Source organism: Puma concolor, chromosome A2 (assembly GCF_028749965.1).
Source record: "Puma concolor isolate L17-30 chromosome A2, mPumCon1.1.hap2, whole genome shotgun sequence".
In the NCBI taxonomy this organism is placed as follows: domain Eukaryota; kingdom Metazoa; phylum Chordata; class Mammalia; order Carnivora; family Felidae; genus Puma; species Puma concolor.
In genome coordinates, this window is record NC_141668.1 from 5,740,607 (window position 1) to 5,766,097 (window position 25,491).

At 52.0% G+C, this 25,491-nt stretch overlaps 1 protein-coding gene and 1 long non-coding RNA gene across 10 annotated transcripts in view; one reads left to right on the forward strand and one right to left on the reverse strand.

The window, feature by feature from the left end:
* The window catches only part of PRKAG2 (protein kinase AMP-activated non-catalytic subunit gamma 2), a 258,651-nt gene that overhangs the window by 199,233 nt on the left and 33,927 nt on the right, over positions 1-25,491 (forward strand). For 5 of the 8 annotated variants that reach the window (XM_086685881.1, XM_086685901.1, XM_086685908.1 and 2 more), the window contains one exon: positions 19,817-19,923. In XM_086685881.1, the coding sequence (XP_086542007.1) occupies positions 19,817-19,923 (107 nt within the window). The remainder of the gene's footprint in view (positions 1-19,816; positions 19,924-25,491) is intronic. The other 3 variants (XM_086685892.1, XM_086685928.1, XM_086685938.1) reach the window with 1 other exon arrangement.
* Positions 650-11,682, reverse strand: LOC147582935 (uncharacterized). 2 transcript variants are annotated; one of them, XR_015243837.1, is made up of 3 exons: positions 11,572-11,682; positions 10,770-10,965; positions 650-4,513 (listed from the first exon to the last, which is right to left on the reverse strand). It is a non-coding gene; the product is annotated as an uncharacterized LOC147582935 (long non-coding RNA). The 2 variants fall into 2 exon arrangements; XR_015243836.1 differs by having other exon boundaries at positions 10,770-11,682.

Sequence of the window (25,491 nt, forward strand, 5' to 3'; positions counted from 1 at the left end):
CGCCGGAACGCGCTCCGTTTCGACGCCGAGGGGCCGGGGCGCGGGGACCGCCGGGGTTCACGCCCCGGAGGCCGTGCGGCCCCGGCTGCCGAGCGCGGCCGGGGATGCAGACGCCGAGCCGGCCGAGGACGTCTGCAGTGGCCCGCGGGTGCCGATCGGGGGTGGGGGTGGGGGGGGGGGTTGGAATCCGGGCTGGGTCCGGGAGGGGAGCCCCGAAACCCGGCCATCCGCTCCGGGGGGCGGCCCTTTTGTCCTAACCAGCCCAACTCGAGGGAGAGCCAGGTGTCATGCAGCAGGAATTGTTTGTGGTGCCGCCGTACACGTAGAGGTAACCCCCAAATTGCGTTTATGGCCCATACCTTAAAATAACACCAACCGGTTCCCTGCTCTGCATTTCCGAAAATACCACCGGCAGGGTGTGTCTTCTGGCTAATAGGGAAAGTTAAATAGGAAAACCAGAAGCGGCTTCGCGAATTGGGTTTGAGTTCAGGTGACCCTGTCACTCCATCATTTCTGTCGCCTCTGCGCTCGCTCGGGTTTTCTCTCTCCTGCCCTGTTTGCTTCTTACTTACCTGGATCTTGTGAGGAAGCTGTTGAAACGTGAAGGGGGTGAGTTCGTTCTTTGGCAGAATTGATATTTGAAACGGAATGCGATGAGCTTTCACCTGGATTTTATTTTGAGACTGTTAAAATGCAAAGGGCGCAAAGCTTCTTCTTTGCCAGAATTGGTATTTGAGATGGAATATGGCGAGCTCAGAGTCGGAAAAGAACTTTGTACGAGATGCTTGACAGTTTGAGGAATTTAATTTGAAAGAACTCCACGCTATCTCGTGTGCTTGCGTTATTTATTTAGTGACTTCTCTTTGCCCCAGGAGTATTCATGGAATAAAGCTCCTGGAACAAAGAATGTGCCATGTGGATGCTGTGCCGTGTGCCAACTTTACTTTAATACTTTTGTTCATTTACAGCCAGGCAATGACTTAAATAAGCGTGCACGGCCAACATGAGAATGTCAGCCAGATGGTATTAGGCCTGTACCTGCATTCATTTTATGTTTTAGCTTCCCTGCAGCATTTCACAAGCACGTTGCTAGAAGATAATGCACGCGTAGTAATTATCATTAGAAGTCTGCATCCATATTTATTATTCACGAGCAGTTACGTGATACATTTCAGAATCTTACTGGGACTTAATTTGCATTTTCTCCTACTGAAAAATAATCCAGTATCTTAAATCGAATCCTCCTCATTACTCATCAGTTGCCTACCGCGGGTCAAATTTTGGCCACTGTCCACAGAACAATACGGTGCACCTCCCTTTCCGTTAAGATGTCGAGTGTCTGTATCGTAGGGGTTTTCTTTGTCCCTGATATCAGTAATAAGAGTCTATTGCGTTTAAACTTTTTGCAGATTCACTTGTGGGCCAGAGGAAAGTGGAGACCACATGCGTTAGAAAGACAGCACAGTTACGGTTAAGGACATAGACCCAGCTTCACATCTCAGCTCCATTTCTCGTGTAGCCATGTGACTTGGGACAAATCACTGAGGTCCTCCGTCTGCCTTACTTTCCCCGTTTGTAAGATGAAGCTAATACCAGGGTGTTTTGAGGATTAGATGAGATAATTTGTGTAATGGTATTTAGGACGGTGTAAACCCATAGTAAGCACTGTGGACGTGTTAGTTACTATTTTTTTTTTAATGCCATTAACCATTATACCGAATTCATGGACTTTTTAGGCTTTTATTAACAAACCTTAACATGGAGAGTCTTCTGAACATGGATTTGACGGTTTTTTTTTTTTTTCTTACTTGAGATTTATTGATTTAATTATGTCGCGTTTCTCAAAGCAGATCTACGGGCCTGGTTTCTTTTGCATTGTTTCTGCCGACATAATGAATATGAAGTATGAAACCTAAGCATCTAAGGAAAGGGATTTCCTGTTTTCGCCCATCTATTTTTATCTATATCGCTGTCATTACTTTAAAGCAGGCTGAATCCCACAAATAACCCTGTCAAACTTTTCTAGATTTTTTTAAGAAGGCAGAACGTTAAGCACTTGCTCGGAAGCCGTTAGCAGAGCTAGAAAAAGAAATAGTGTCGGCATGCTTGTCTAAAATGCTGCTTTGTTTCTTTTGAACTTTATATTGCTTATTCATCCATAGGATGGAAAAACTGAATATCCAGCAGAATCTTACGTTTATTTGCGGGGGTGGGGAAGGTCCTCACAGTTTAAGCCATTACACCCTTCAATATCCTGTGAACTACGTGTTAGCAGCCTTCATCACAGATGGCTGCTGAATCGATCCTCATTTGATCTGTAAACTTCTTTCTTGGGGCCCGCGGGTGGCTCCGTCGGTGAAGCGTCCATCCAGCTCTCGATTTCAGCTCGGGTCGTGATCTCACGGTTCTTGAGTTTGAGCCTCGCGTTGGGCTCTGCACTGTCCGTGCTTGGGATTCTCTCTCTGTCTGTCTGTCTGTCTCTCTCTCTCTCTCTCTGCCCCTCCCCCACTCGCACACGCGTGCTTGCACGCACACAGGCGCACACGGTTCTCACGCGCTCTCAGTCTCTCAAATAAAGTTAAAAAAAACTCAGACTCCTTAACCATGACTGTCGTCGTTTCTGCCTTGCTCTCCGGATGCGTTGCTTAAACGGAGATACGTCTGGCAGGCACAGAAACACGTGATGCCGAATATTTTCGTTACCGAGTGTTTTTCTGTTTCCTGATAAGTTACAACCAATACTGTATTTGTCAGAAGTAATTTGGGGGCGCTGGCGAAGTCGGAGTAGTCTCTTCAAATGTCGTTTGCTTCTGGGAAGGAAGGAGAAGCCGTACCGCGACCTGGTCAGGGGGTCCGGGTCATCTTTTGCCTGGATTCTGACGCCAGCGCTCCTTACCATCGGATTCCTCCTTTGCGGGAAGCTCTTTACCTCTGTCTGCCGTCTATATATAGGATAAGTGGGTGCTTCTCTTCATTTGCAACCTCGCTGCCACCTCCCAGCCGTACACGCCAGTGATCGGAGGGCTGTCTGTGCCAGAGATCGCCAGACGTCTTTTTAAGGGGCAGGTTCTGATTCTGGGGCTCTGGGCTGGGACCTGGGGGTCTGCGTTTCTGCCAGGCCCGCAGGGGCGGCGGCGGCTGCTTCCTAGACCCCTCTGTGAGTAGCAAGGCTCCAGAACAGACATCGGCACACTTCTGCAAAGGGCCAGATGGTCCGTGGCTCGGGCTCGGTCACGACTCCTCCGCCCGCCCGTGCGGCAGCGAGGCGGAAGGCAGCCGAAGCCCAAACTCAGCCCAACAGGCCGTGCTCTGGTAAGCCTTCATTTGTAAACACGGGCCGGATTTGGCTCCCAGGTGTAGTTGGCCAGACCCTGCGCTGCGCACGCCTCTTGATTTCTGCGTACCTCTCACGGTCTCTGTGCCTTAGAGTGTTCCGTTACCTTGACCGCAAGACCTTCTCTTCCTCCCTGTCTCCGCCCTGTCCGTGTTACTCATGCCTCGTGGTTCTACCCAGATCTCGCCCCCTCTTCGAGGCCGTCCCCCAGATCCCTTCTGCGCCTCTTTTCACAGTTCGTCTTGCTGTTCCCCGTGCCTGAGGTGGCCGGCACACAGTAGGGGTTCAGCAGTGTCCGGAATCTTCGTGCGGCGCCTCCGTGAGTGTTACTCCGCGGGAGCGTTGAGGGGACCCGGTGGTTCTGTGTATGCAGAGTGGGGAGAACACTGCCTCACCCATAGCAGTCGCTTTATGCGTCTGCTTTTCATTTTTTTTATTCAGAGGTCAGTCACGTTAATGTTTTTCTTTTATCCGGATGAACTGTCTGGAACGTATTTTATGGCAGGACCAAGCACAAGTACTGAGTAGGGACGTAAACACAGCACAGGGATGCTGTAGATAAGTACCAGCAGCTCAGTCACAATCAGTCAGTCTGTACTTTGGGCATGCTTCGAGAATTGGACAGCCCCTTGGAAGTATCCGTGTTCTCTCCCGGCTTCCCTCTTGTCCCTTCAGCTGTCACAGACTCTTCAGTTATTTCAGGGTCTTGGTAACTCACCGTGGCGCTCTCCTCTCACTTAGCTGGCTCTCCAGCCTGCTTCTTCCCTCGCCATCTGCCTCCTCCCTGATCCCAGACCACCTCTGGGGTCCTCCCTGGCCTTCTTCACCCTCACGGCCTCCTCCAAACTATTAGCTTTCTAGAACTCACCTCCAGCTTACTTTGCCGGCGAGACTGGTCAACCTTGTCTACGCTGATCAAAAATAGGGAAGAAACAGGGGCCACTTTTTTTTTTTTTTTTTTTTTAAGGAGGCAAAGCATAACTTGTCAGGTCAGAATGTTAGGCCTCGTTTGGTAGTAAAGTAGCCGTATCCTCATAATCCACAGTCGCTTGGGTCCCCACCGCTTGTTTTGCTGTTGTTGTCACCGGGAGTTTTCTGCGTAAAACAGGACCTGCACCTGGTGAACTTGAGCTTTTCCTTCTGATTCAAAAATACAGCCTAAAGCAAGCAGCAACCACTCTATAAACAACAGAACCAAAAATTGGTGCTCGCTCAAACGCGTTCCTTTTCAACTGGGGGAGCAAAGCGAGCAAAGATTGGTTGTTGTCAGGACACAAAAAATCTTAGATATTACAGTGGCTCGTGGCTCTCCAAAGGGCCGTGTTACGTGAACGGATATCCAGGATTTCTGCCAGATCATAGTTTCACAGGCATAGGACAGTTGGGGGGTGGGGGGGGAATATATAAAAAGTTTCAGAGGTGGATTGGACAGTGAAAAGTTTGAGAAACACTGCTCTGACTTCAGGGAGAATTGTCTCTCTATGTTTTTGCCGGGACCCGTCAGAGTACCCTCTTATCACTGGCCTCAGAGCCGCTGCCCAGTGAGGCTCAGCCCAGTCCACTTGGTGGGACATTGGCTTTCATGTGAACAGTGCTGCCCTCTAGTGGTAGAGACGCTACAGTGATAGGTTTGTAGTCTCTGCCCACCCCACCCCCCACCTTTGGGTACCTCTCCAGGATGATTAGATTGTTCTAGATTATTGGAAGGCTCCGATCATCTATCATCCAAACTCTGGCCTTCCCTACCGTTTGCATACTCATCTCAGACAACAGATTCTCTCTTAATTATAAAAGTAGTTACAATTTTATGAAATATTTACAAGTAATTTTTTTTTTCCTCGGGGCGCCTGGCTGGCTCAGTCGGTTGAGTGTCCAACTCTTCATCTCGGCCCAGGTCGTGATCTCACAGCTGGTTGAGTTTGAGCCCTGAGTCCGGCTCTGTGCTGACAGTGTGGAGCCTGCTTGGGATTCTCTCTCTCCCCCTTCTCTCTGCCCACCCCCCCCCCAGCCACATGGGCTCACACAAATGCCCACTTGCTCTCAAAATAAACTTAAAAAAATTTGTTTTCATCTCTAGCTGACCCATATTTATTTTTTTTTTTTTTAATTTTTTTTTTCAACGTTTATTTATTTATTTTTGGGACAGAGAGAGACAGAGCATGAACGGGGGAGGGGCAGCGAGAGAGGGAGACACAGAATCGGAAACAGGCTCCAGGCTCTGAGCCATCAGCCCAGAGCCTGACGCGGGGCTCGAACTCACGGACCGCAAGATCGTGACCTGGCTGAAGTCGGCCGCTTAACCGACTGTGCCACCCAGGCGCCCCATCTAGCTGACCCATATTTAAAAGCTTGCCATATTTAATAGGTTTTAGGTATACATTTTAATGTCTCTAAAGTTAGGTTATAGCTTCACATTTGATGGTATCTTAGATTTGATGAGATAGAACGGTTGTCTTGTGGCCTGGGGAGGTGTCATTACCTGAAATGGAAAGATCCTGACTACCTGAGATAAAGAGGGGAGACTCGAGGTATTTGAAACCGGGATCTGTTGGCTAGGCCTCACGAGCAACTTCCAGAAAGTCCTCGGGAGGTGAGACAGCAGTCCGGTCCTCTCTATGAAGGATTGGTCTCCATGACCTTCCCTCTCAAGACCAACTTTGCTCCGTGAAGGCCCTCAGCTGCGACCCCACCAGTCAGGGGCCACGGTCCAGACCCATGATTCGGATGGTGGCACAGTGCCCAGGATGGTCCCATCCTGCAGCTCTGCGTGGGCTGCAAAGTCCCTGAAAGATGTTATACTGGGATCCCTGAGGCTTTTTAAGTCTACTTATTTATTTTGAGAGACAGAGAGAGAGTGCTGCGTGGGGCTCGAACTCACAGACTGTGAGCTGAACTCATGACCTGAGCTGAAATCAAGAGTCAGACGTTTATTTGACCAACTGAGCCACCCAGGCGCCCCTCTGCGGATTTTAAAGTGGGAAGCCTGACAGAGCATTTGGAGTTGACTTGAAAGAAATGGAAAGATTGTTTATATCCGGTATTGGAGGTTCTCCTAACCAGCGTGCATGAAGTGCACTGAGCACTGTTGTAAGTGTTCACATTTATCTAATCCTCACAATAGCCTCGAGACGTAAATATTTTTGTCATCCCTATTTTATAGAGGAAGAAATCAAGAAAGAGGTTAAGTCACCGTCTCCGGGACGTATGTGGGAAGGTGGAGAACCAGGTTTCAAATACGGTCCTGTGCTCTGAGCCAGGGTGCGTAACCAGCCCGGAATCCTCTTTTACTCGGAAACCCTCTACGTGTTCCCACCTCCGGCACGTTCCGCCTGAGCCACTGAGGCCATTTCCAGGGGCTGCCTGGTGCAGACTCCGGGGGACACCTGTCAGGCCCCTTCCTCCCTTCAACTCTTAGTAACAGTCCACAAAGATGGTCTCTGCTCCCGTGTACTGCACAGCCCCCTCGTGGCCACCTCACGCACGTCTGGCCGTTGCTTTTCTCTCCTTGATGGTCCCGACTCTTGTTTCCAGAGTGTGGGATGTCGAACTTGCTCCCGGCCACCCTGCCCTGTGCCTACCCGCCTTCTTGTCCGCCGCCTTGCTCTCTGCCATCACTTTATTTACCCCGGGGCCTGTTGCCCCGTGTTTTAATGCCATGTATTTAGGGGCGCCTGGTGACTCAGTTGGTTAAGTGTCCACCTCTTGATTGCGGCTCAGGTCACGATCTCAGGGTTGTGAGATCAAGCCCCGCGTCGGGCTCAACGCTCCGCTCTGAGCGTGAAGCCTACTTGAGAGTCTCTGTCTCTCTCAAAATAAAATCTTTTTTAAAAATTAAAAAATAAAAATTTAATCCCACGTGTTTCGTGACCACAGTGCTTCATAACTGATGATGCCCAAACAGACACCTCACCCACATCTCTCCTGAGTACGCAGCTGCCGCTGGCCATCTCTGCCGACCACTTCGCCCGCGGCCTCTCTTCTAGCCTCCTGCACCGCCTCCCCCTGGTTTCGGCCGGCCGAATTCAGTAAGTGGCATCACGTCTGCCTCGCTGTCGTTGTAACAGGAGTGATGCCGGAGCTTGTGTGCCTGCGTCCGGGTGATGGAGCCCTCAGACCGTTGCCAGTGCCCGTCACTCCTGCCGTCACTCGGGGCCAGCCCGTCCGTGTTGCTGCTGACCTGTTAAGCAGCCCGCTGTCTCCCAGCACCTGCTCCACCCCCCAGTCAAGTTCAGCTGCTGCCCCCGGAGGTGTTTTATAAAAGCACATACGTGGGACACCTGGGTGGCACAGCTGGTTAAGCATCCGATTTCCGCAGCTCCGGTCACGATCTCGCGGTTCGTGAGTTCAAGCCCCGCATCGGGCTCTGTGCTGACAGCTGGGAGCCTGGAGCCTGCTTCGGATTCTGTGTCTCCCTCTCTTTCTGCCCCTCCTCTGCTCGTGCTGTCTCTCAATAATAAATAAACATTAAAAAATTTTTTAATAAACACACACACACACACACACACACACACACACACACACGTCACATCACTGCCGTGCTCAGGTTTCCTGCCCTGCGCTCCGCCGTCCCTGGTGCCTGCCCCTGCCTCCCCTTCTTGCGTGTCTGTGTTCGCGGCTCCCTGCACCTGTCCCGGCCGCCCTGCTTGGTGCCTCGGCTGCCGGACATTCGCAGGCCGCGCCCCCCTCCCCGGGCTGCGCTTCCTCTCCTCCCGGCCACCTGCTACTTTTCGTCAGCTCTCAGCCCCAATGTCACTTCCCTGGGGGAGCCTTTCCAACAGCCCCAGAGAGGACTTCGCATGTCCTCCCTGGATATCTATACGGGCTGTTAAGGAGAAACGCGTTTCCTTGTGTTTCTTTGTCACTGGCTTGTGAGCTCCGTGAGGGTGGGGACTGAAAACTTAACAGTTGCCGTGTTTCAAAGATGCCGTGGTGAAGACAACTTCCGTTTCCAGTACATGTTTGTTCCCCGTGTGAGGAGCTTTCGACTTGACTCGGGCACATAAGCTTCGCGTTTTAGAAAGTGTTCTTTCTTGTAAAGAGATAAGGCGTTTCTGTGAAAGGCAGTCAGTGGAAATCCATTTGCCAAGTTACTGCCTCCTGATCACAGAGTGGTGACAGGTGGGGGCGTGCGGGGTGACAGCAGAGGACCTACTTACGTAATCCGGCAACCGAGGAAAACGTCTCTTAGATCTTTCTTCTGTGGCTGGGATTGCAGCGGCACTGACGTCAGGGGGAAAGAAGCCTCGCTTATCTCCGATGAGAAACGGGGCGGCAGTTCGGAGGAGGAAACCAATTTGGGGACCTCTGAGTTAAATTGTTGTCACTTTTTAATCTGCTTAATTTGCTGCTGCTTTCCCGCTCTGAGCTGTTTCCTGTGAATCTGAATTTACGGAACCCCCGTGATTCACCGTTATACATTGGTCACCTGTCACTCGCAGCAAGCTGCTGCCACTTGTTTTATAGGTCACCTGTTCCGTGAGGACCTCCTCGGGAACACACACGTCCGCGTTCTCATGTGCGGATTTATACCCTGTGTTCGGCTCTCACCTGCCACACGGACTTCTCGAGCTTTGGAGCGTATGTATGCCCCACCCCCCTTGAGTTGCACATGTCCTTCGTGTCATAGTCCCTGAGAGCACGGGGGCAGAGCCGGCTTGGAGTCCCATTCCTTCCACGTAGTCGCCGCGAGACCTCAGGCCAGTTATTTCGAGCGTCAGTTTCATCCGTAACTGGGACAGACTAGCAGCCTCCAGCTAATAGGATTATATGTGGATTAAGTGATAGGAGTATAGCATTTGCTGCCTCCCCTGCCAGGCAGGACAGTGCCCACAGGTACGGCTGAGGCGACGGCCCGAGGAGGGCCCACGAGGCAGCCGAGCGGGACTTTCGGGGTCGCAGTCACCAGTGGTTTAGCACGTGTGCTGGCGGACTTGACGTGAGCGCTGCCCGCGCTGGCCGGTCGGCAGCATTGGGGACCGGGGGTCGGACTGTCCCCATTCCCTCCGAGCCACCCTGCAAGGAGATAGCGTTATCCCCGCGTGACAAGTGGAGAAATGCGGGCGCCTGCCCGAGGTCACACCCAAGGTGGTGACAGTTCTAACCTGGGTTTGGTCTAGCTCTGTCCCGTTCTGGCTTCCACACCCCGTCCCGCTGGGACCTGCAGTCCCTGGGGGAGGAGCCCGGGGGCCCCGTAAAGGGGTCTCCTGTTCGCGCCCCACTCTGCAGACGATGCGCCACAGTGGGGGGGGCCAGAGGGCCCGCTGCAGGAGGACCCGCCGTACTGCCGGACCCAGGGGGCGTGCACGCACCGTGGACAAGCGCCTAAGCCGTGGCCGAGGGGGACGGGTCAGCGCAAGCAGCGTCCTGCCTGAGTCGCCCACTGCGGGGGGACTCCCGGTCTCTGCCCACCCGACTGGGCTGGCCGCCACGCTGTGACTCCACATGACTTGCTGAGCACGTTCGTTTGTCTCCTTTCCCTCGTAAAGTCCTACTGAAGTGACAGCAGTCAGTGAAAACGAACACGAAAGGTAGTCTTGCTCAAGAAAACCAAAAACTTAGTTCTGGGAAAAGACCAAAAAAGCGGGTAAACCTTTGTCAGATGTGTTCAAGAATGTCACGAGTGACAATGCAAAGCTTTAGAAATAAGGGGGGAGGGGGATCTCTAATCGTGAATGCGAAGATTTAGGAAATAGCATTTAAAAGAAACCTGAGTAGACCAAATTATATCAATAAATTTAAAAAAACTCGTTTCAGTCATCATAAAAGAAATTTAAAAGTAGTCTTAGTTGAATCGTACACTTTAAATAGGTGAACTCTATCTATGGATGTGAATTATAGCTCAATAAAGCTGTTTCTTAAAAAAAGGAATTAAAAGTGCTCAGCCTTGGGGTACCTGGGTGGCTGTCCATTAAGCATCTGACTCTTGATCGCGGCTCAGGTCGTAATCTCATGGTTTGTGAGCCCACGTGGGCTCCGTGCTGACAGCATCGAGCCTGCTTCGGATTCTCTCCCTCCCTCTCTGCGTCTCCCCCGCTCGTGTGTGCCCTCTCTCTTTCTCAAAATAAATAAAGTCTAGGCACCTGGGTGGCTCGGTCACTTAAGCATCTGACTCTCGGTTTCGGCTCAGGTCATGATCTCACAGTTAGTGTGTTTGAGCCCTGCTTCAGGCTGTGTGCTGACAGTGTAGAGCCTGCTTGGGATTCTCTCTCCTCTTCCTCCCTCCCTACCTCCCTCCCTCTCCCTCTCTCTCTCTCTCTCTCTACCCCTCCCCCACTCACGCTGTCTCTCTCTCTCTCTCAAAATAAATAAATAAGCTTAAAAAAAAAAGTCCTAAGCCTTCCTTCCTCTGCCCCTGCCAAAGAGGGCCAGTGCTCAGCCTGTCAGTGGGTGCACTCTGTAAAACCTTCAAGGAACAAGTACTGTGTAAGTTACTTACGTGATTTTAGGGCACAGGAAAAGGTGGCAGCTTCCACGCTCATTCTGTGAAGCTAGCTTCATCCTGACACCCAGACCAACTGATGGCACGGAAGAAACCCGATGGTTAGTCTGGCCTTGAAAATACAGGCAGAACCCCTGCGTAAGCATCAGCAAAAGGAGCCACGCGCTGCATGGTGACCACGCTGGGTGTTGTCCTGGAAATGCAAGAAAACCGCAGCTTCTTAAGAAATCGCTAAGGAATTAATGTCAGCAGGTTAAAGGAGAAAACCCTCTAGTCATCTCAGTAGACACTGAAATAGCAATTGATAAATATGTGCCTTTAACAAAATCCTTAGTAAGCTAGAGAGAGAGAAGGAAACGCCTTTAAATTGCTGGGAACATACTTGACAGAAGCCGCCGGGCAGCAGTGAAGTGCTTCCTGGCGTTCGCCGTCAGGGCGGTCTCCACCCTGCCGACCCGTCGGTGCTTGGGACTTGACCTCTGTGAACTAACCTCGGTCCTCCCCGTTGCTTCAGCTTAATAATCTGTGTCCTAAGAACGAGGGAACGTAGGGGAGGGTGGATGCTTCAGTCGTGTGGTTCCCAAGATTAAACATGAAGCCATTTTGAAATGGGGGGGAAATCCCATACAATTTCAAGGTCATGGCGTTGTTTGTGACATCTCTTGGGCATTTATTGCAGCCCGTTTTGCACTCACTGGGGAGCCGGCGTGCCTTTAACCTACCCACACTTCTTTCTACCAAGTCTTTGACCGCCCTTGCCTAGCAGAGCTGATGCAGTTCCCTCCGCAGAGGTACTCACCTCTGGCTCGCTCGATCCCAAATGCAGAAAGCATGGAGAGAACAAATCGAATGCACTTCATTTATTTTACCGCCTCGTAACAAAAACAGGATCCTACTTCTTGGAAAAGAACTTTACCGATAGAGTGGGTAAACCTCATACCTGTAAAATTATATTTAAGCTTTGGCTTTGTTAATATTTGCGTTTCTAAGCACTTTAGGGAAACTTACATGAGTGTGGTCTTTCCCGTATACTTCAACTTCCTCGTTCCCATTTCTTGCTCAACTATTTTCAATGGTCTTGTAAAAAAATAAAAGATACCGTATGTATTAGGTAAACTTGTGTTTCAAAATGTAGAATAAAGGATAAAAAAAATTTTTTTTAAACTAACATATTGGGGCACCTGGGTGGCTGTGGGTTAAGCATCAGACTTCAGCACAGGCCACGATCTCACGGTTTATGAGTTTGAGCCCCACATCGGGCTTTCGGCTGAGAGCTCAGAGCCTGGAACCTGTTTTGGATTCTGTGTCTCTCCCTCTCTGCTCCTCCCCCACTCGCAATCCTTCTCTCTCTCAAAAATAAACAAACATTAAAAAAATTTTTTTTAGGGGCATCTGGGTGGCTCAGTCAGTTATGTGTCCAACTTGGGCTCAGGTCATGCTCTCAACAGCTTGTGAGTTTGAGCCCCTCATCGTGCTCTGTGCTGACACCTCAGAGTCTGGAGGCCTGCTTTGGATTCTCTGTCTCCCTCTCTCTCTGTACCCCCTCTCTTTATCTCTCTCTCTCTCTGTCTCAAAAATAAACATTAAATTTTTTTTTTAATTTTTTACATTACAAAGATGAAAAATACAAAAAAAACCCTCTAACATTGGGGCACCTAGGTGGCTCAGTTGGTTGAGTATCTGACTTCGGCTCAGGTCTTGATCTCATGGTTCGTGAGTTCGAGTCCCACATCAGGCTTTGTGCTGACAGCGCAGAGCTTGATTCAGATTCTCTGTCTCCCTCTCTCTCTGTCTCTCCCTCCCTCCATCTCTCTCTCTCTCTCTCTTTCAAAAATATTTAACAAATTAAAAGAAAAACTAACATGGATCTTTAGTGGAATTAGAATGCAAGGTCTGTATATTAAGTTAAAATCGTGGGGATTGGAGGGGCACCTGGGTGTCTCAGTGGGTTGGGCGTCTGACTTCGGCTCAGGTCATGATCTCACGGTTCATGAGTTCGAGTCCCGTGTTGGGCTCTGTGCTGACAGCTCAGAGCCTGGAACCTGCTTCGGGTTCCGTGTCTCCCTCTCTTTCTGTCTCTCCCCTGCCCATGCTCTGTCTCTCTATATATATCTCTTAAAATTCAATGAACATTAAAAAAAAATGAAAAATATATTAAAAAAAAATTCGTGGGGATTGGAGATAAGGAGTCGGGCTTTTTGTTTAGAGGGTTTTTCAGTGAAGTCCGGGGTGACACGTAATGTTTGTTTCAAAATGCCTTCATCCGTGCACACTTAGCTCTTTGAGATGTGGTTTGGATCTATGACCGTGACCCGTGATGTCACCCAAGGTGCAGTGTTCAGTCATGGTGAATGAAGGAGGCGGGATGTGGCCTGGAGTCAGGTGTGCGTGTTGCCGGCTGTGGCCTAGCAGAGCCTCTTCCCCGCGGTTGCCCGACAGCAGCTTGAAAAGCCTGCCCCCAAGGACAGGCCACCATCCCTGTGAGGGGCCCCCCCTTCCATCGGTCGTGTAGGCCCCCAGCCCCTACGGCTCTGTTAAGTCAACCCTGGGACTGGCTCGCGGTTTTCGTCTGCCGGGGAGGACGCCAGGGGCTGATTTAGTTAGGACAGCACACGGAAGGGAGCAGTCGCCCTCCGTACAGGCTTTAATTGTGTCCCCTGACCTGCTGTCCGCAGAGTCCGAATGGTCTCCCGACACGTCTGGCCCCGAGCGGGCAGAAGGCGTCCTGCCTCAACACGGTTAGGGAGTCACTGCGTCGCCGAAGCCGGCCGCTGCTCCCTTCTCTCCCATCCCCACCACTGAGCCGTCTGCGAGCCACTCCCAGCCAGACTTCCAGCACCTTCCACCTGCCCCTTCGTCCCGCTCTGCTTCTGTGGGAGTCTCGCCTTTCTTAGACTAATTATCAGTGACGGTCTGTCCTTTTCGTCTTCGTACCGTTAAGGCTAGAAATGCCAGAGCATCACAGCATCTTAGAATTCAGTTTTTACAGAGTCTTTCTAAATTAAAATCCCATGTAAATTGGTGTTATAAAAAGTAATTTATGACTCTAGAGGTTATCTCTGAAATGTGAATTTGTCAAGTTGTTTTGCTGTATTTTCACGGTTTTCAAATCCATGTATAATAACGTGGACATTTTAACGTCTTCTGCAGTTTTACTCAATTCAGTTACTTTTTGTTTTGTCCAGTGGAATTAGAAAATAGTTTCAATATAAAATATGCTTGCAACCACTTTTCAAGCTTTAGATTAATGCTGTTACACTTTTAAAAAAATTACATGGGGCACTTCCACAAATGCATCATTTTGTGACAAAAACATCCCTTTTCAAGCCTTCAGTCTTACAAAGGTGTATAAGTAAAGTTTCTTTACTGATCATTAAATCTAGATTCACCAGGATTCTTTTAAACTGGAGTGCTTTGGGGGGCGCCTGGGTGGCTCAGTCAGTTAAGCGTCCGACTTTAGCTCAGGTCATGATCTCATGGTTCATGGGGTCCAGTTCTGGATCCGGCCCTGTGCTGACAGCTCAGAGCCTGGAGCCTGCTTCGGATTCTGCGTCTCACTCTGTCTCTGACCCTCCCCTGCTCTGTCTCTCTGTGTCTGTCTCTGTCTCCGAGGATAGATAGGCAATACAGTAATCCTGGACTCATACTTTGTCCTCCGCATTTTACTCATGAGTCTTTCTGCCATTCAGCAGGTGCGAGCCTGTCCTGACACCTCCTGGGAACTTGCTGGAGGCCTGTCCGGTGTCTCACAAAGCTACCATCTAAAAGGAAAGCAGACCTGTAACTTTAGTACAAGGCGTACCACGACTCCAGAAGCTAATTGCTCACAGAGCACTAATGGGAATGTTAAAAGGAGCAATTACTTCCGACTTGAACGCTTCACGGAAGGTGTTCCGGGTCCTTGAACTGAGCTTTGAAGCTACGTTAGTTTTCTGAGGCCCCCGTCACAAACATAGCAGCTTAGAACGATAGAACTTCATTCAAGGTGATTGTCCTCGACTCTCCTAGCTTCTAGGGGTCGCCCCCAGTCCTTGGCGGCCCTTGGCCCGTGGCTGCATGACTCAGCCCCTGCCTCGTCCTCCCGTGGCCGCCTCCATCTGTGTCTCGTCTTCTGTGGTTTATAGGTCTTGGTCTTTGGATTTAGGGCCCAACCTAATCTAGGCCGGTCTCATCTCCCGTTCCTTGCTGTCATTTCACTCGCAGAGGCCCTGACTCCAAATACAAAGTCTCGTTCTGATGTTCCAGCTGGGCACAGATTTTGGGGAGCCACTATTCAGCTGCCAGAAGGCAGGTGGGATTTCAGTGGGCCAAACACAGGATGGCAGAGCGCGCTTCCAGGATACAGGACAGCGCAGAGCAGAGGCGGGAGCCCAAGGAGTGCATTCCCCGGGCTGAACTTCCCACACTTCACAGAATCCTTTGGAAGGGAGGGTCAGTCCGGCCTGAGAGTGGACGATTCCCGGAGGGCGTGGTCGGAGAGGAGGCCGGGAGGGGGGAATGGGGTCAGGTGGTGGAGACCCTGTGCTGTGCGACGACGTGTAGCGTGTCGTGAGGTAGCGAGGGCTTGTCGGGGGGACGGAGTCGGACCTGCCCTAGGAAATGCTGGCTTTCACGCTTTCCCACCCCGCGTGTGTGCGGTCGCGTTTACACTTAGTTGCTGCGTTCTTCGAATTCTTTCCTTAACCTTCAGAAATCGAACCCCTCACCCCAGTTTCTGCTTCCCAGCAGTCCCCTTCGGCAGCCGCTCGGCCAGCGGTAGGTCAGCGCGTCCTCGGAGGAGGGGTCCTTCCAGACCCAGTAACTCAAGCGCCAGCGTGATGCTCCGTAATTCTGGTCCCGTGCCGGGACGACCTGGAACAGCAGGGCCAGGAATGAGGAACGGGACACCGATGCCGTCGTAACCCCGGGCTCCCTGCGAGTAGTGGGAGTCCGAACTCCTCGCGTTCTCGAGAACTTGAATCACGCGTTCCAGACAACCTGTTCTCGTTGAATGGTCTTGGGTTTGGGGTTTTTTTCTTTTTACTTTAATTCCACAGCCCTCTTACTTTCTGTTTCATCCCATTTCTTTCTTCACTTGAGATTGGAGACTTCATCAGAGCGTAAATAATACGAGTGGTGCTGCCGATGATCTGAAAGTTTACACTCCGTGGAGGGAAACCACGACGTTTTATAATATTTTGCTTGATTTTCCTAACTTAAGTTACGAATACTTTTGTTATTCATGCCGTTTTATCGCAACAGTAATAATCTGTCCTTATTACAGGATCAAATTTTGTCATAATGTGCTTTATATATTTAACATCTTGCTTTCTTTGGCCAAGCTTCTCACATTTAAAAAAAACGTTTGGGCCCCTGGGTGACTCAGCCGGTTACGTGTCCGACTCTTGACTTCAGCTCAGGTCATGATCTCGCGGTTTGTGGGTTTGAGCCCCGTGTCGGGCTCTGTGCTGACCGCCTAGGGCCTGCTTGGGATTCTCTCTCTCCCCCTCTCTCTGCCCCTTCCCCGCTCACTCATCCGTGCACTCACGCTCTCTGAGTAAAAAAATACATAAAAATTTTTAAAATGTTGTAGGTCCTTCTCAAAACCCTCAGCCGAGAGGCCTGACGAGCCAGGGCTGAATGTCCTGTGCCGTCCTGGGGGGGAAGAAAAACTAGGGCCTGCTGAATAACGCGTGGACTTCTGGTGACAGTTTGTTCGTCGTTGCCTTACCGGCTCGTGAACCGTCACAGAAGCGCCATACTGATGAAAGACACTGGTGACGGAGGAGACGCGTCTCTCCTGTCGCGGAGGCTGGTGTGTGTTGGGGCAGGGACCGGGGGAGCCGCCGTCGCGCCACCACCGCCGGCCGAGGCAGCACGCACGGAGAAAGAGCTCAGCGAGCCCAGCTCTCCACAAACTCCCCGCTGACGTGGAGGCCGTGTGTGTGAGCAGGGAAGTCCTGGGGGCGCCCGCGGGGCATCAGAGCCGGGGCGGGAGGCCGTCTGGACGTGGAGCCTGCTCCCCAGCCACGCACACATCCGCCGGCGGGGAGGGTGGGCGCCCCGCGGCCTTCCTCACCCCTCCCCGTGCGGTGTAGGTTTGTAAGTCAGAGTATAAAATGAACGTTAGGAATCCATGCTGATACAGACAGGTAGATAGTCCCGTGCAGAAGAGTTCTGAGTAATTCAGGTAGATGCCCTCCCCTCGAGGAGGTGGCCCATAACGCCTGACCCTTTGAATGTGGGCCGCGCGTGCAGACTTCCTCGCAAAGGCTGCCGCGCGGAAGGAGGAGAAAGTCACCGCTGGAGAGAAACCGACAGACGCTACCGAGCCACGTGGGAAGTCGTGTCGACGGCAGGTGCCGTTGATGCGGTGGGGCGAGATGGCGCCTTACCTTGCGGTCGGTCTTCTGCCCAAAACACATAACCCCGAGACCAAGGTCATGAGAGAAGCCTCGTGCAAATCCGAACTGACCCGCTCCGGGAGAACCCACACTGAGACCGCACGCGGTAGTTACTCGCTGAATGAACAAAGGCAGTGGATGAGTAAGATCCCGGTCGTTCGAAGGAGGGAGCGCCCCAGAAGGAGGAGAGTATTCGGGCTGCACGGATCGCCGAGAACGAGCTGTAAAGGGACAGCCGATGAGAAACCCAGGTGGACGTCGGTACGCCTTCAGAAGGGGAGGGGGTTAGACTTCCTTGCCTTTGTGGCCCTGGGGGGATTGTGCGCCCGCGTGACCTCACGCGGTCCAGGGTTTCTCCTGCCACGCGGCGTCTGTCCAGGTGCCCTCCTTCTCCACCAGCGCGTGAGCATGGGGGACAGAGACTGCGCCTGTGCTGTTCATCTTTATGTCTCAGCGGGGACACAGGGTGTGGACCATAGCACGTCCCGGGCGTCGGTCGGACGTGCGTGCGTGCGTGCATAGTTGAAACTGCGGAGTTCTCTTGAGACGCGTCGGGGTCTCTCTCGGACGTGGATTTGGATCCCTCTTTGGTTACTTCTAAGTGCTGACTCTAGGCCAGTTCCTCAGCCCCTCCTCACCTCCCGTCGGCTCGTGTGCAGAGCGAAGAAATTAAGGCGTTTGCCCTCAGAGTCGTTCTATAAATTGAAGGAGGTAATTGATTGTAACACTTAGCGTACAATATAAAAATCCTTAGCCCGTAGTGAACACTCAGACGTTCACCTGTTTTGTGGATAATTTGGCATCTGAGGCTGGGCTGAAACGGGACAAGGAAAAGTAGAGAAAGACGTTGAAGTTAAAGCGGAACAGACAAGCCAGAAAGTGAGACTAAATCCGGCAGGGAACTTGTCAGGGAGCCGCTTGCTGATGTGGGGACGTGAGGCGGGAAAACAGAGAAGCCAGACCACGGAGGCTCGTGAACGCCAGACCAAGACGCCGGACTATCCCACGCGCAGGAGGGGAGATACTGGAGGAGGGAGCTGGCCGGGAGGTGACGGGAATGGTAGAATTACGAAGTATGGTACCTGGGAGAGGGGTCAGGAGTGAACACAGAGATTTGGGGGTGTTCACGTGGTTTGTCACGAAATTGGCAAACCAGGCGGCATATACTGAGCGTTTATGATAGTAGGAAATACCAGAATACCAAGGGCTCCTTCCACAGTCGAGGAACTTGCTCAGTGTCATGCTGTTGAACACTTCTTTTGCTCATTCCTAAATACAATAAAGTAATTTTTCCCCCCAGGTAGTTTTAATCTTCCCCAAATGTACAGATCAGTGTGGGCTGAGCGAAGTTGTCAGAGAAGTCTCTCGGAGGTCTCTACTTAGAGCTGAACCGTGAGGACAGGTTAGGAGCAAGGCCGCTGCCGGCGGGGGCGGCGGGCGATCCATCACCCCGGCTGGGATCACAGCTTTGGAATCTAGAGGGCATCCGGGTCTAAATTCCAGTTCCGCAACTTCCCCGTCGTGTCCTCGAGCTGAGCTCTAGCGCGAGAGGATTTCACGGGGCCAAGAAGAGATGGGCAGAGTGTTGAAGACGGAGGAGAGGGTGGTTGAAGCTCCTGTAGAAGGAGAGAGCGTCGCATTTAGGAGGGACTAAGAGAAGGCCTCGCAGCTGCGGGGACACTGGGGCGCAGGCACTTGGCAGACAAGGCTGGGGATCCGGAGGGGATGCGTCTTTCAGGCCGGGTCTTGAAGGATTTTGTCTTTCCTGAAAGCCGTTGAAGTGTTTTCAGCAGAGGGGTGACGTGACCGAATCCATTCTGGGCGCGGTGTGGGCAGCCGTTGAAGAGAACGAGACCAAAAGCAGAGAGACCAGTCAGGAAGTTAGGGCGTTTGTCGGAGCCAGGCCAGCAGCCGTGGAGGTAGAGGGACGTGGACGGATTAGGAGACATTTGTGGTAAACTCTGCAGTGAGTCGTGACAAATGGGTGAGGGTGGAGGAGGCGGCGGGACAAGGAGGAAGCCCAGATTTCTGCATCATCGGTTGGATGGTGGTGGCGGGCAGTTCACGTACAAATACGCCGTACCCCCCACGGTACGAATGTGCCGTAACCCCCCAGGAATCACTGCCGTCCCTTTCACCAACTGTCAATTAACATTTATGAAGATTTAAATAATCTGCGTACATGGCCACATAGTTACTGTTTTCAGCGCTTTGTCTCCCTGTGTAGATCCATGTTTCCACTGAGCAATTATGTAGATTATGTATTTGTTTGTAAGTTACATGTTTGTTTTCATTAACGCTGTATCGTGACCTTGCTAACCTCATTTTTTTTTTTTTTAGGCCTGGGAACTTTTTGTAGATTCTTTGGTACTTTCTGTGTAAAAAAAAAATCATACAGTCTGCAGATACAGTTTTTCTTTCTCCAGTGCCGTCCGTACGCCTTTGGTTTTCTCTTTGCCTTTCCGTACCGGTGAGGGCGTCCAGCAGTGTTGAACAGAAAGAATCAGCACGAGTGAACGTCTTTGCCTTCTCACTCTTACGCGGCAGACCACTCACGGTTTCCATGAAGTCTGGTAGCTGCAGGTCTCTCATACGTAATCTTCAGCTGATGAGGAAGTCCTTTGTCACTACTGACATCTGCCTTTTTTCTTTCCTTTTCAGCAGAAGACTCAGAGAGTGGCGTCTACATGCGCTTCATGAGGTCACACAAGTGTTACGACATCGTTCCCACCAGTTCAAAGCTTGTGGTGTTTGATACAACGTTACAAGTAAGTGTGCACCATTCGCACGGACGGCTGGCATGCCTCCACCTCGGGGACAAGCCCAGCGACACCCCACGCTCCGCACGTGGTGTGTCGTGCCCGCACATTGCTGTCGTCCGCGTTCTCGGTCCCCGTGGCAGCCGTGGAAAGAACGTGCCATAAACCGCTCTCTTCCTCCAGATGAGGGCGATCGTTCTGGAGTCAAAGAGCTTAAATGAACAGTTTAATCCATAGATTCTAGAATTCAATAACTTAGTCCACACAGCTGGTAAGAGGCGGGGTCTGTCTCGCATGTTAGAGCCTGAGCTATTAACCATTAAACTAAACTATCCTCCCTCAGGATACCCCGAGCTTTTCTCTTAGTTACATAGTAGAATGTACAATAAATTAATTTGAAATAATACTGGTTAAAAAGAAAAAAAGGACTAAGGTAGATCATCTCTTGAGAGAGAGCTCTGTTGGTCTCTTTTAGTAGAAAAATTTTGAACCCGATCATTTTGGTATTAAAAGTGTGCTTGTCGCAGCTAATTTTGTACCAATGTGACCTAATCATGCGTGAAAAGTCCTGGACAATACAGTCGACATAATGATCAGATTACATCCAATGTGATAAGTATATACACACATAGGTATCTAGTGTGCGTATTTGTGCATAAATCTTTACAAAGGAGTGTCTTCGCTTGTGCTCCCAGAAGCAGCCACCGAGCCAGGAATTGGTGGGCTCCCAGGGGACCAGAGGGGGGAACTCGGGAAAGCAGAAGCCCTTCCAGGCGGGTCGCAGGCAAAGGTGTGAGCTGGCCCCCCCACGGAGCTCAGGTAGGGGGAAGGTGCCCCAGCCTCTGTCACTTCGTCCAGGGCCATCCCGGGAGATATGTGCCCAGACGGGGCCGGCTCTGCCCCACGCTCCGGAACTCTCCTCGTCCCTCCCGCCGCCTGGTTGTCCCTCCCAGCAACTTGTCCCTGTGGCTCGTCAGACGACACCTGGTGTCTTGTGGCCACTTTATCCACATTCGGTGCGGGCTACGCAGGACTCAGGAACGTGAAAACGGCTTGTTCTTGTGTAATGTCATTTCCAGCTGTGTTTTTGTCATCATCTAGAACTACAGCTGATTTCTGTAACCTGATCTTCTATCCTGTGACTTAGCTGTATTCGCTTCAGACCAGGTAACCTTCAAGGTTGCTTCTGAACCCTAAGACCCTCTGATTCTTTGACACGGCGAAGACAGGGAGGCGTCTGCTACGCTACCATCCAGGGAGCCTGGCAGACAGTAACTTCAGGAAACTCAGTCTCTGCTGCTGTAACTGCACATTTCAGTAGGAACAGAGCTGGGAATTCTCAGTTCCCAAAATAAACCCCTGCTAGATCACCCCACCTCCCCCTTGTTCCCACTCCCCAAAAGGCGTGTTACTTTTCCAAGAACCCCATCCCTGACCCTGGGTTTTCCACCAACAGAAAAGTAAGTGATGGCTGATAAGACCTGTATCTGCTTTCCCTCCTGCTCGGCTTTTCCCTTGTCAAGGAGTTGACTTTCTCCTGAATTTAAAATTGAGCCGAGGGGTGCCTGGGTGGCGCAGTCAGTTAAGCATCCGACTTCAGCCAGGTCACGATCTCGTGGTCCGTGAGTTTGAGCCCCGCGTCGGGCTCTTGGCTGATGGCTCAGAGCCTGGAGCCTGTTTCCGATTCTGTGTCTCCCTCTCTCTCTGCCCCTCCCCCGTTCATGCTCTGTCTCTCTCTGTCCCAAAAATAAATAAACGTTGAAAAATAAAATTGAGCCGAGTGAGCGATACTTGAAAAACGGGATGTTTTGTGGGTTGTCAGAGGTCACTGATCCAGTGAGATCACCTTCCTAATTAATGGAAGCTGTGCGCATCATCCCCTGCAAGCCACGAATCCTGTGAGGCCCTCGGCTCTGAAGGAGCTAAAATTTGTCACCAGGGGAGGGGGGGGGGCTGTCACGGGGAGAGCAAAGTTAAGCAAGCATTTGAAAGGTCGGAGCAGAGTATTCTGTAGACACAGATGGCAGTGGTAGTCGTCGATCCATCTCGGGAGCAGGGCACGTAGTAGAGAGATGGCCAGAAGAGAGAGTGCCAGAAACAACCACGTCTCCTCACTGAGGGGGGGGGTCAGTAAATCCTGGGATGGGCGTCTCATAGAACACCATGTAGCCGGTAAGAAGAATAGAAAAAGTGTTTGTCAAAAATATATTTTTAAGGGGCATTTGGGTGGCTCAGTCGGTTAAGTGTCCGAGTCTTGATTTCGGCTCAGGTCCCGATTTCCCAGTTCGTGAGTTTGAGCCCGGCACAGGGCTCCGTGCTGATGGTGTGGAGCCTGCTTAGGATTCATATTCTCTCTCTCTCTCTCTCTCTCTCCCTCCCTCCCTCCGTCCCTCCCTCTCCCCCTCTTCCCCCCTCCCCCTCCCACCTCTCTCCCTCCCTCCCTCCGCCCTCCCACCCACCTCTCTCTCCCTCCCTCTCAAAATAAGTAAATAAACTTTCAAAAAAAGAGTATATTTTTAACTAAAAAAAAAGCAAGTTGCAGAATCATACATGTATCATGACCATGTTATTCTGAGGGTACACGGTATCAGAGTCGTAACCCCTAGGCGCAGACAGGCGTGGGAGACAGAACAGACACATGGAGAAGGTTCAGATGAATGAAAGGCTGCCCCCAGGGGAGGGGAAAGAACAGTCTGGGACACGGGTTCAGCCCCCACCGTCGGTCTCTGAGAAGCCCGCTCGGGTTCCCGTGGTTGGGTTCTGCAGAATCCCCACTTCGAGCTAGCGTGAACGGGGGACCCGCATCCGGGCGTCGCCGTCCTGGCACAGTGGAGACCACAACGACAGCCCGCAGCTCTGCCCGCTCGGGGCCGGCGGTCCCCACTGTCCCGGGGCTGCCCCGGGTGGAGCGGTCCCTGCCACCGCTGTGCCCCCAGCTGGGGCCAGCCTGCCGCGGGGCACGTCCGGAAAGCGAGCCGTTTCTTCCCTCCTCGGGAGCGCCGCCAGACCGCGGGTGTGGACCGAGGAAGGGGAGGCACGCAGGCTCCGTCCCCGACACGCCATGTCCACTTGCCGGCTGGTGGCCGTGGCGCACGCTCGGCAGCGTGGCTGGACGGTCAGATGACACCCGGTCACGGGCGCTCGGGCGGCACGGTCGCCGGGCATCGCGGGTCCTCTTTCCGTCTCCACCGGGGCCGAGCGGCAAGCCGGGGGCGGTTTCTCAGCACGAAAGCGACTGGCTGCGGGAGAGGGGGTGGGTTTTCACGGCTGCTCTTCCACACCCTGGGCGGGTGCCCTGTGGCTCTCCTGCGACACCTGACGGGGCTTCGGGCAGGATCCCTGGTGTTGACTTTGCCGGTGACGGGCCCGTGTGCACGAGGAGCCTGGACTTGCTCCGGTCACCGGAAGACAGCTTCTATGGGCGACTCAGCCAGTGTGTCAGAGTTAGCCACTCACACGTGCACGTTGCTTCCAGAAACCTCCCCAGCCGTGTGCGGCTGGCAGGGCGCGTGCCGGGCAGCCCCTTGAATTCCACCGGGAGGAGCTGTGGCTGATGCTCCGGCCTCCCCCCCCCGCCCCCCAAAAACTCCCCGTCTCGTTTCCTTCCGCGTCACTGAGGCGTCCGAAGTGTTGCCGCCTTCTGCCCGTCAGATCCAGTCGGCGCAGTGTCGTCAAGGTCGTGGACCAGGAGGTGGCATGTGGAAAGTTGAGGTGACGAGCCTCTGTGCAGAAGCTTTAAGGCGGAGAGGAAGAGGGCGACGTAGCCCGAGGCACGTGGTCCAGGCACCCTGTGGCGGATGCTAGCACGCTGCTTCTGGGGGTCCCCGCAAGTTGCCATGGAGAGAGTATGCGTCCAGGCAGCAGCGACAGGTTCCCCAAGACGCCACATCTGGGACAGCCACCCAAGAGTGGGGCGGGGGGGGGGGTGGGGTGGGCATTAAGGATTAGGTAGGCCTTCCCTACGTAATTTCTTTTTTTAGCAGCACTCTACAAACGTAACCATTCTCAATAGACTTGTTTTTTTCAGAGGAGTTTTGGATTCATGGAATAGCTAAGGAATGAGTGTGGAGCTCCCAGACACCCCATCCCCAGGTCCCCACGTTTCTGCCATCTTCCCTCCACGTGGCACACGCTCGTCACGGTTCACGAGATTATCACTGGACTTTTGGCCTAATGTCATTTTTCTGTCCGAGGATCCCACCGAGGTGGTTCTGGGAGATTTGGTCATCATTTCTCCTTAGGCTCCCCTTGGCCGTGGCAGTTTTTCCAGACTTCCTTTGCTTCTGTGGCCTTAATGGTTTTGAGGAGCGCTGGGCAGATCATTCTGTAGGATACCCTGCTGTCGGCACCGACCTCATGTTCTTCTCATGGTCAGACTGGGGTTATGAGCTCAGGAAGGAAGACCACAGAGGTACAGTGGCATTCTTACCCCGTCATATCAAGGGTGCGTACTGTTAGCACGTCTTACCACCATTGACCTTAACATCAGTCACCTGGCCCAGGTCGTCTTCATCAGGCTTCTCCACTTCCCCGCTGTCCCTCTGAGGAGGAAGCCACTGGGCACAGCCCACACGTACGGGGTGAGGAGTTGTGTTCCACTTCCTTGGGGGCACAGGAACTGCCCAAGTTAGCTTATGTAGTAAGCTGATTGATACAAATAAAGTATTAATATCCCATTTCTTTATTCGGTCCTGTATGTCAGCAGAGATTTGTAAATACAGGTGTTCCATTCAATTATGATCCATCACTACTTTATTTTCTTGCTCAAACTATTTCAGTCAGTATAATTTTTAGCAATGCCAACGAGAGAGCGAACGGCAGGCATCCAAATAAGTGTTTGCCAAGCACACGTTTGTAGAACACGCAGAAAACAAAGAACGAAGAGCGTTTCATCAAAAGCAAGCTCAGGGAAGGGCGTGATGAGGAGGGGCCACCCAGGGTCATGTGAACTGGGGACCAGAACTGAGATCCGTAAGTGCAGAGGGGACAGGGCTTGCTTGTGTTAAAAGACAGAAGGAAAGAGAAGGCCGGCCTGTTGCTCGGGATTCACGCTGCAGGTGCCAAGAAAGAGGAAGTAAAAGTCTTCAGCTTCTTTTGAACTTTTTCCACGTCAAGGACAATGATCCTCAAAATGGGAAAAGTGCAATAAATGGTGATTGGAGGAAGTTGAACCCTGAGATGGGCGTGGAGATTATGAAAGGTAATCTCCGCGCTAAACCAGTTTACTTTCTGATCCAGATGAATCACGTTCTAGTGTGATAAGGGGTGTAGAAAGCAGATTGCCAGGCTGTCGGTGACCTTGGAGGAATTGTGGAAAGTGGTCTGTCTGTGCCCCAGGCTAGAGATGAAAGAAAACGAGATTCCTCAAAAAATAAAAAAAGCCTGTGGGTAGGGCGCGTGGCCCCAATCCCAGGTAAGACGTGTGAATGAATTATTCATAAAAGTAAAAGAATAGTAATCGCTAGGAACCTATCATGAATTGACCAAAAAGGCCACAGATTGAGCCCCATTTCCCTTTTGGACTGTTCCATCGGGGTGGTCAAGCCAGGACAGGCAAATCCCGGCTTCATCCAGACA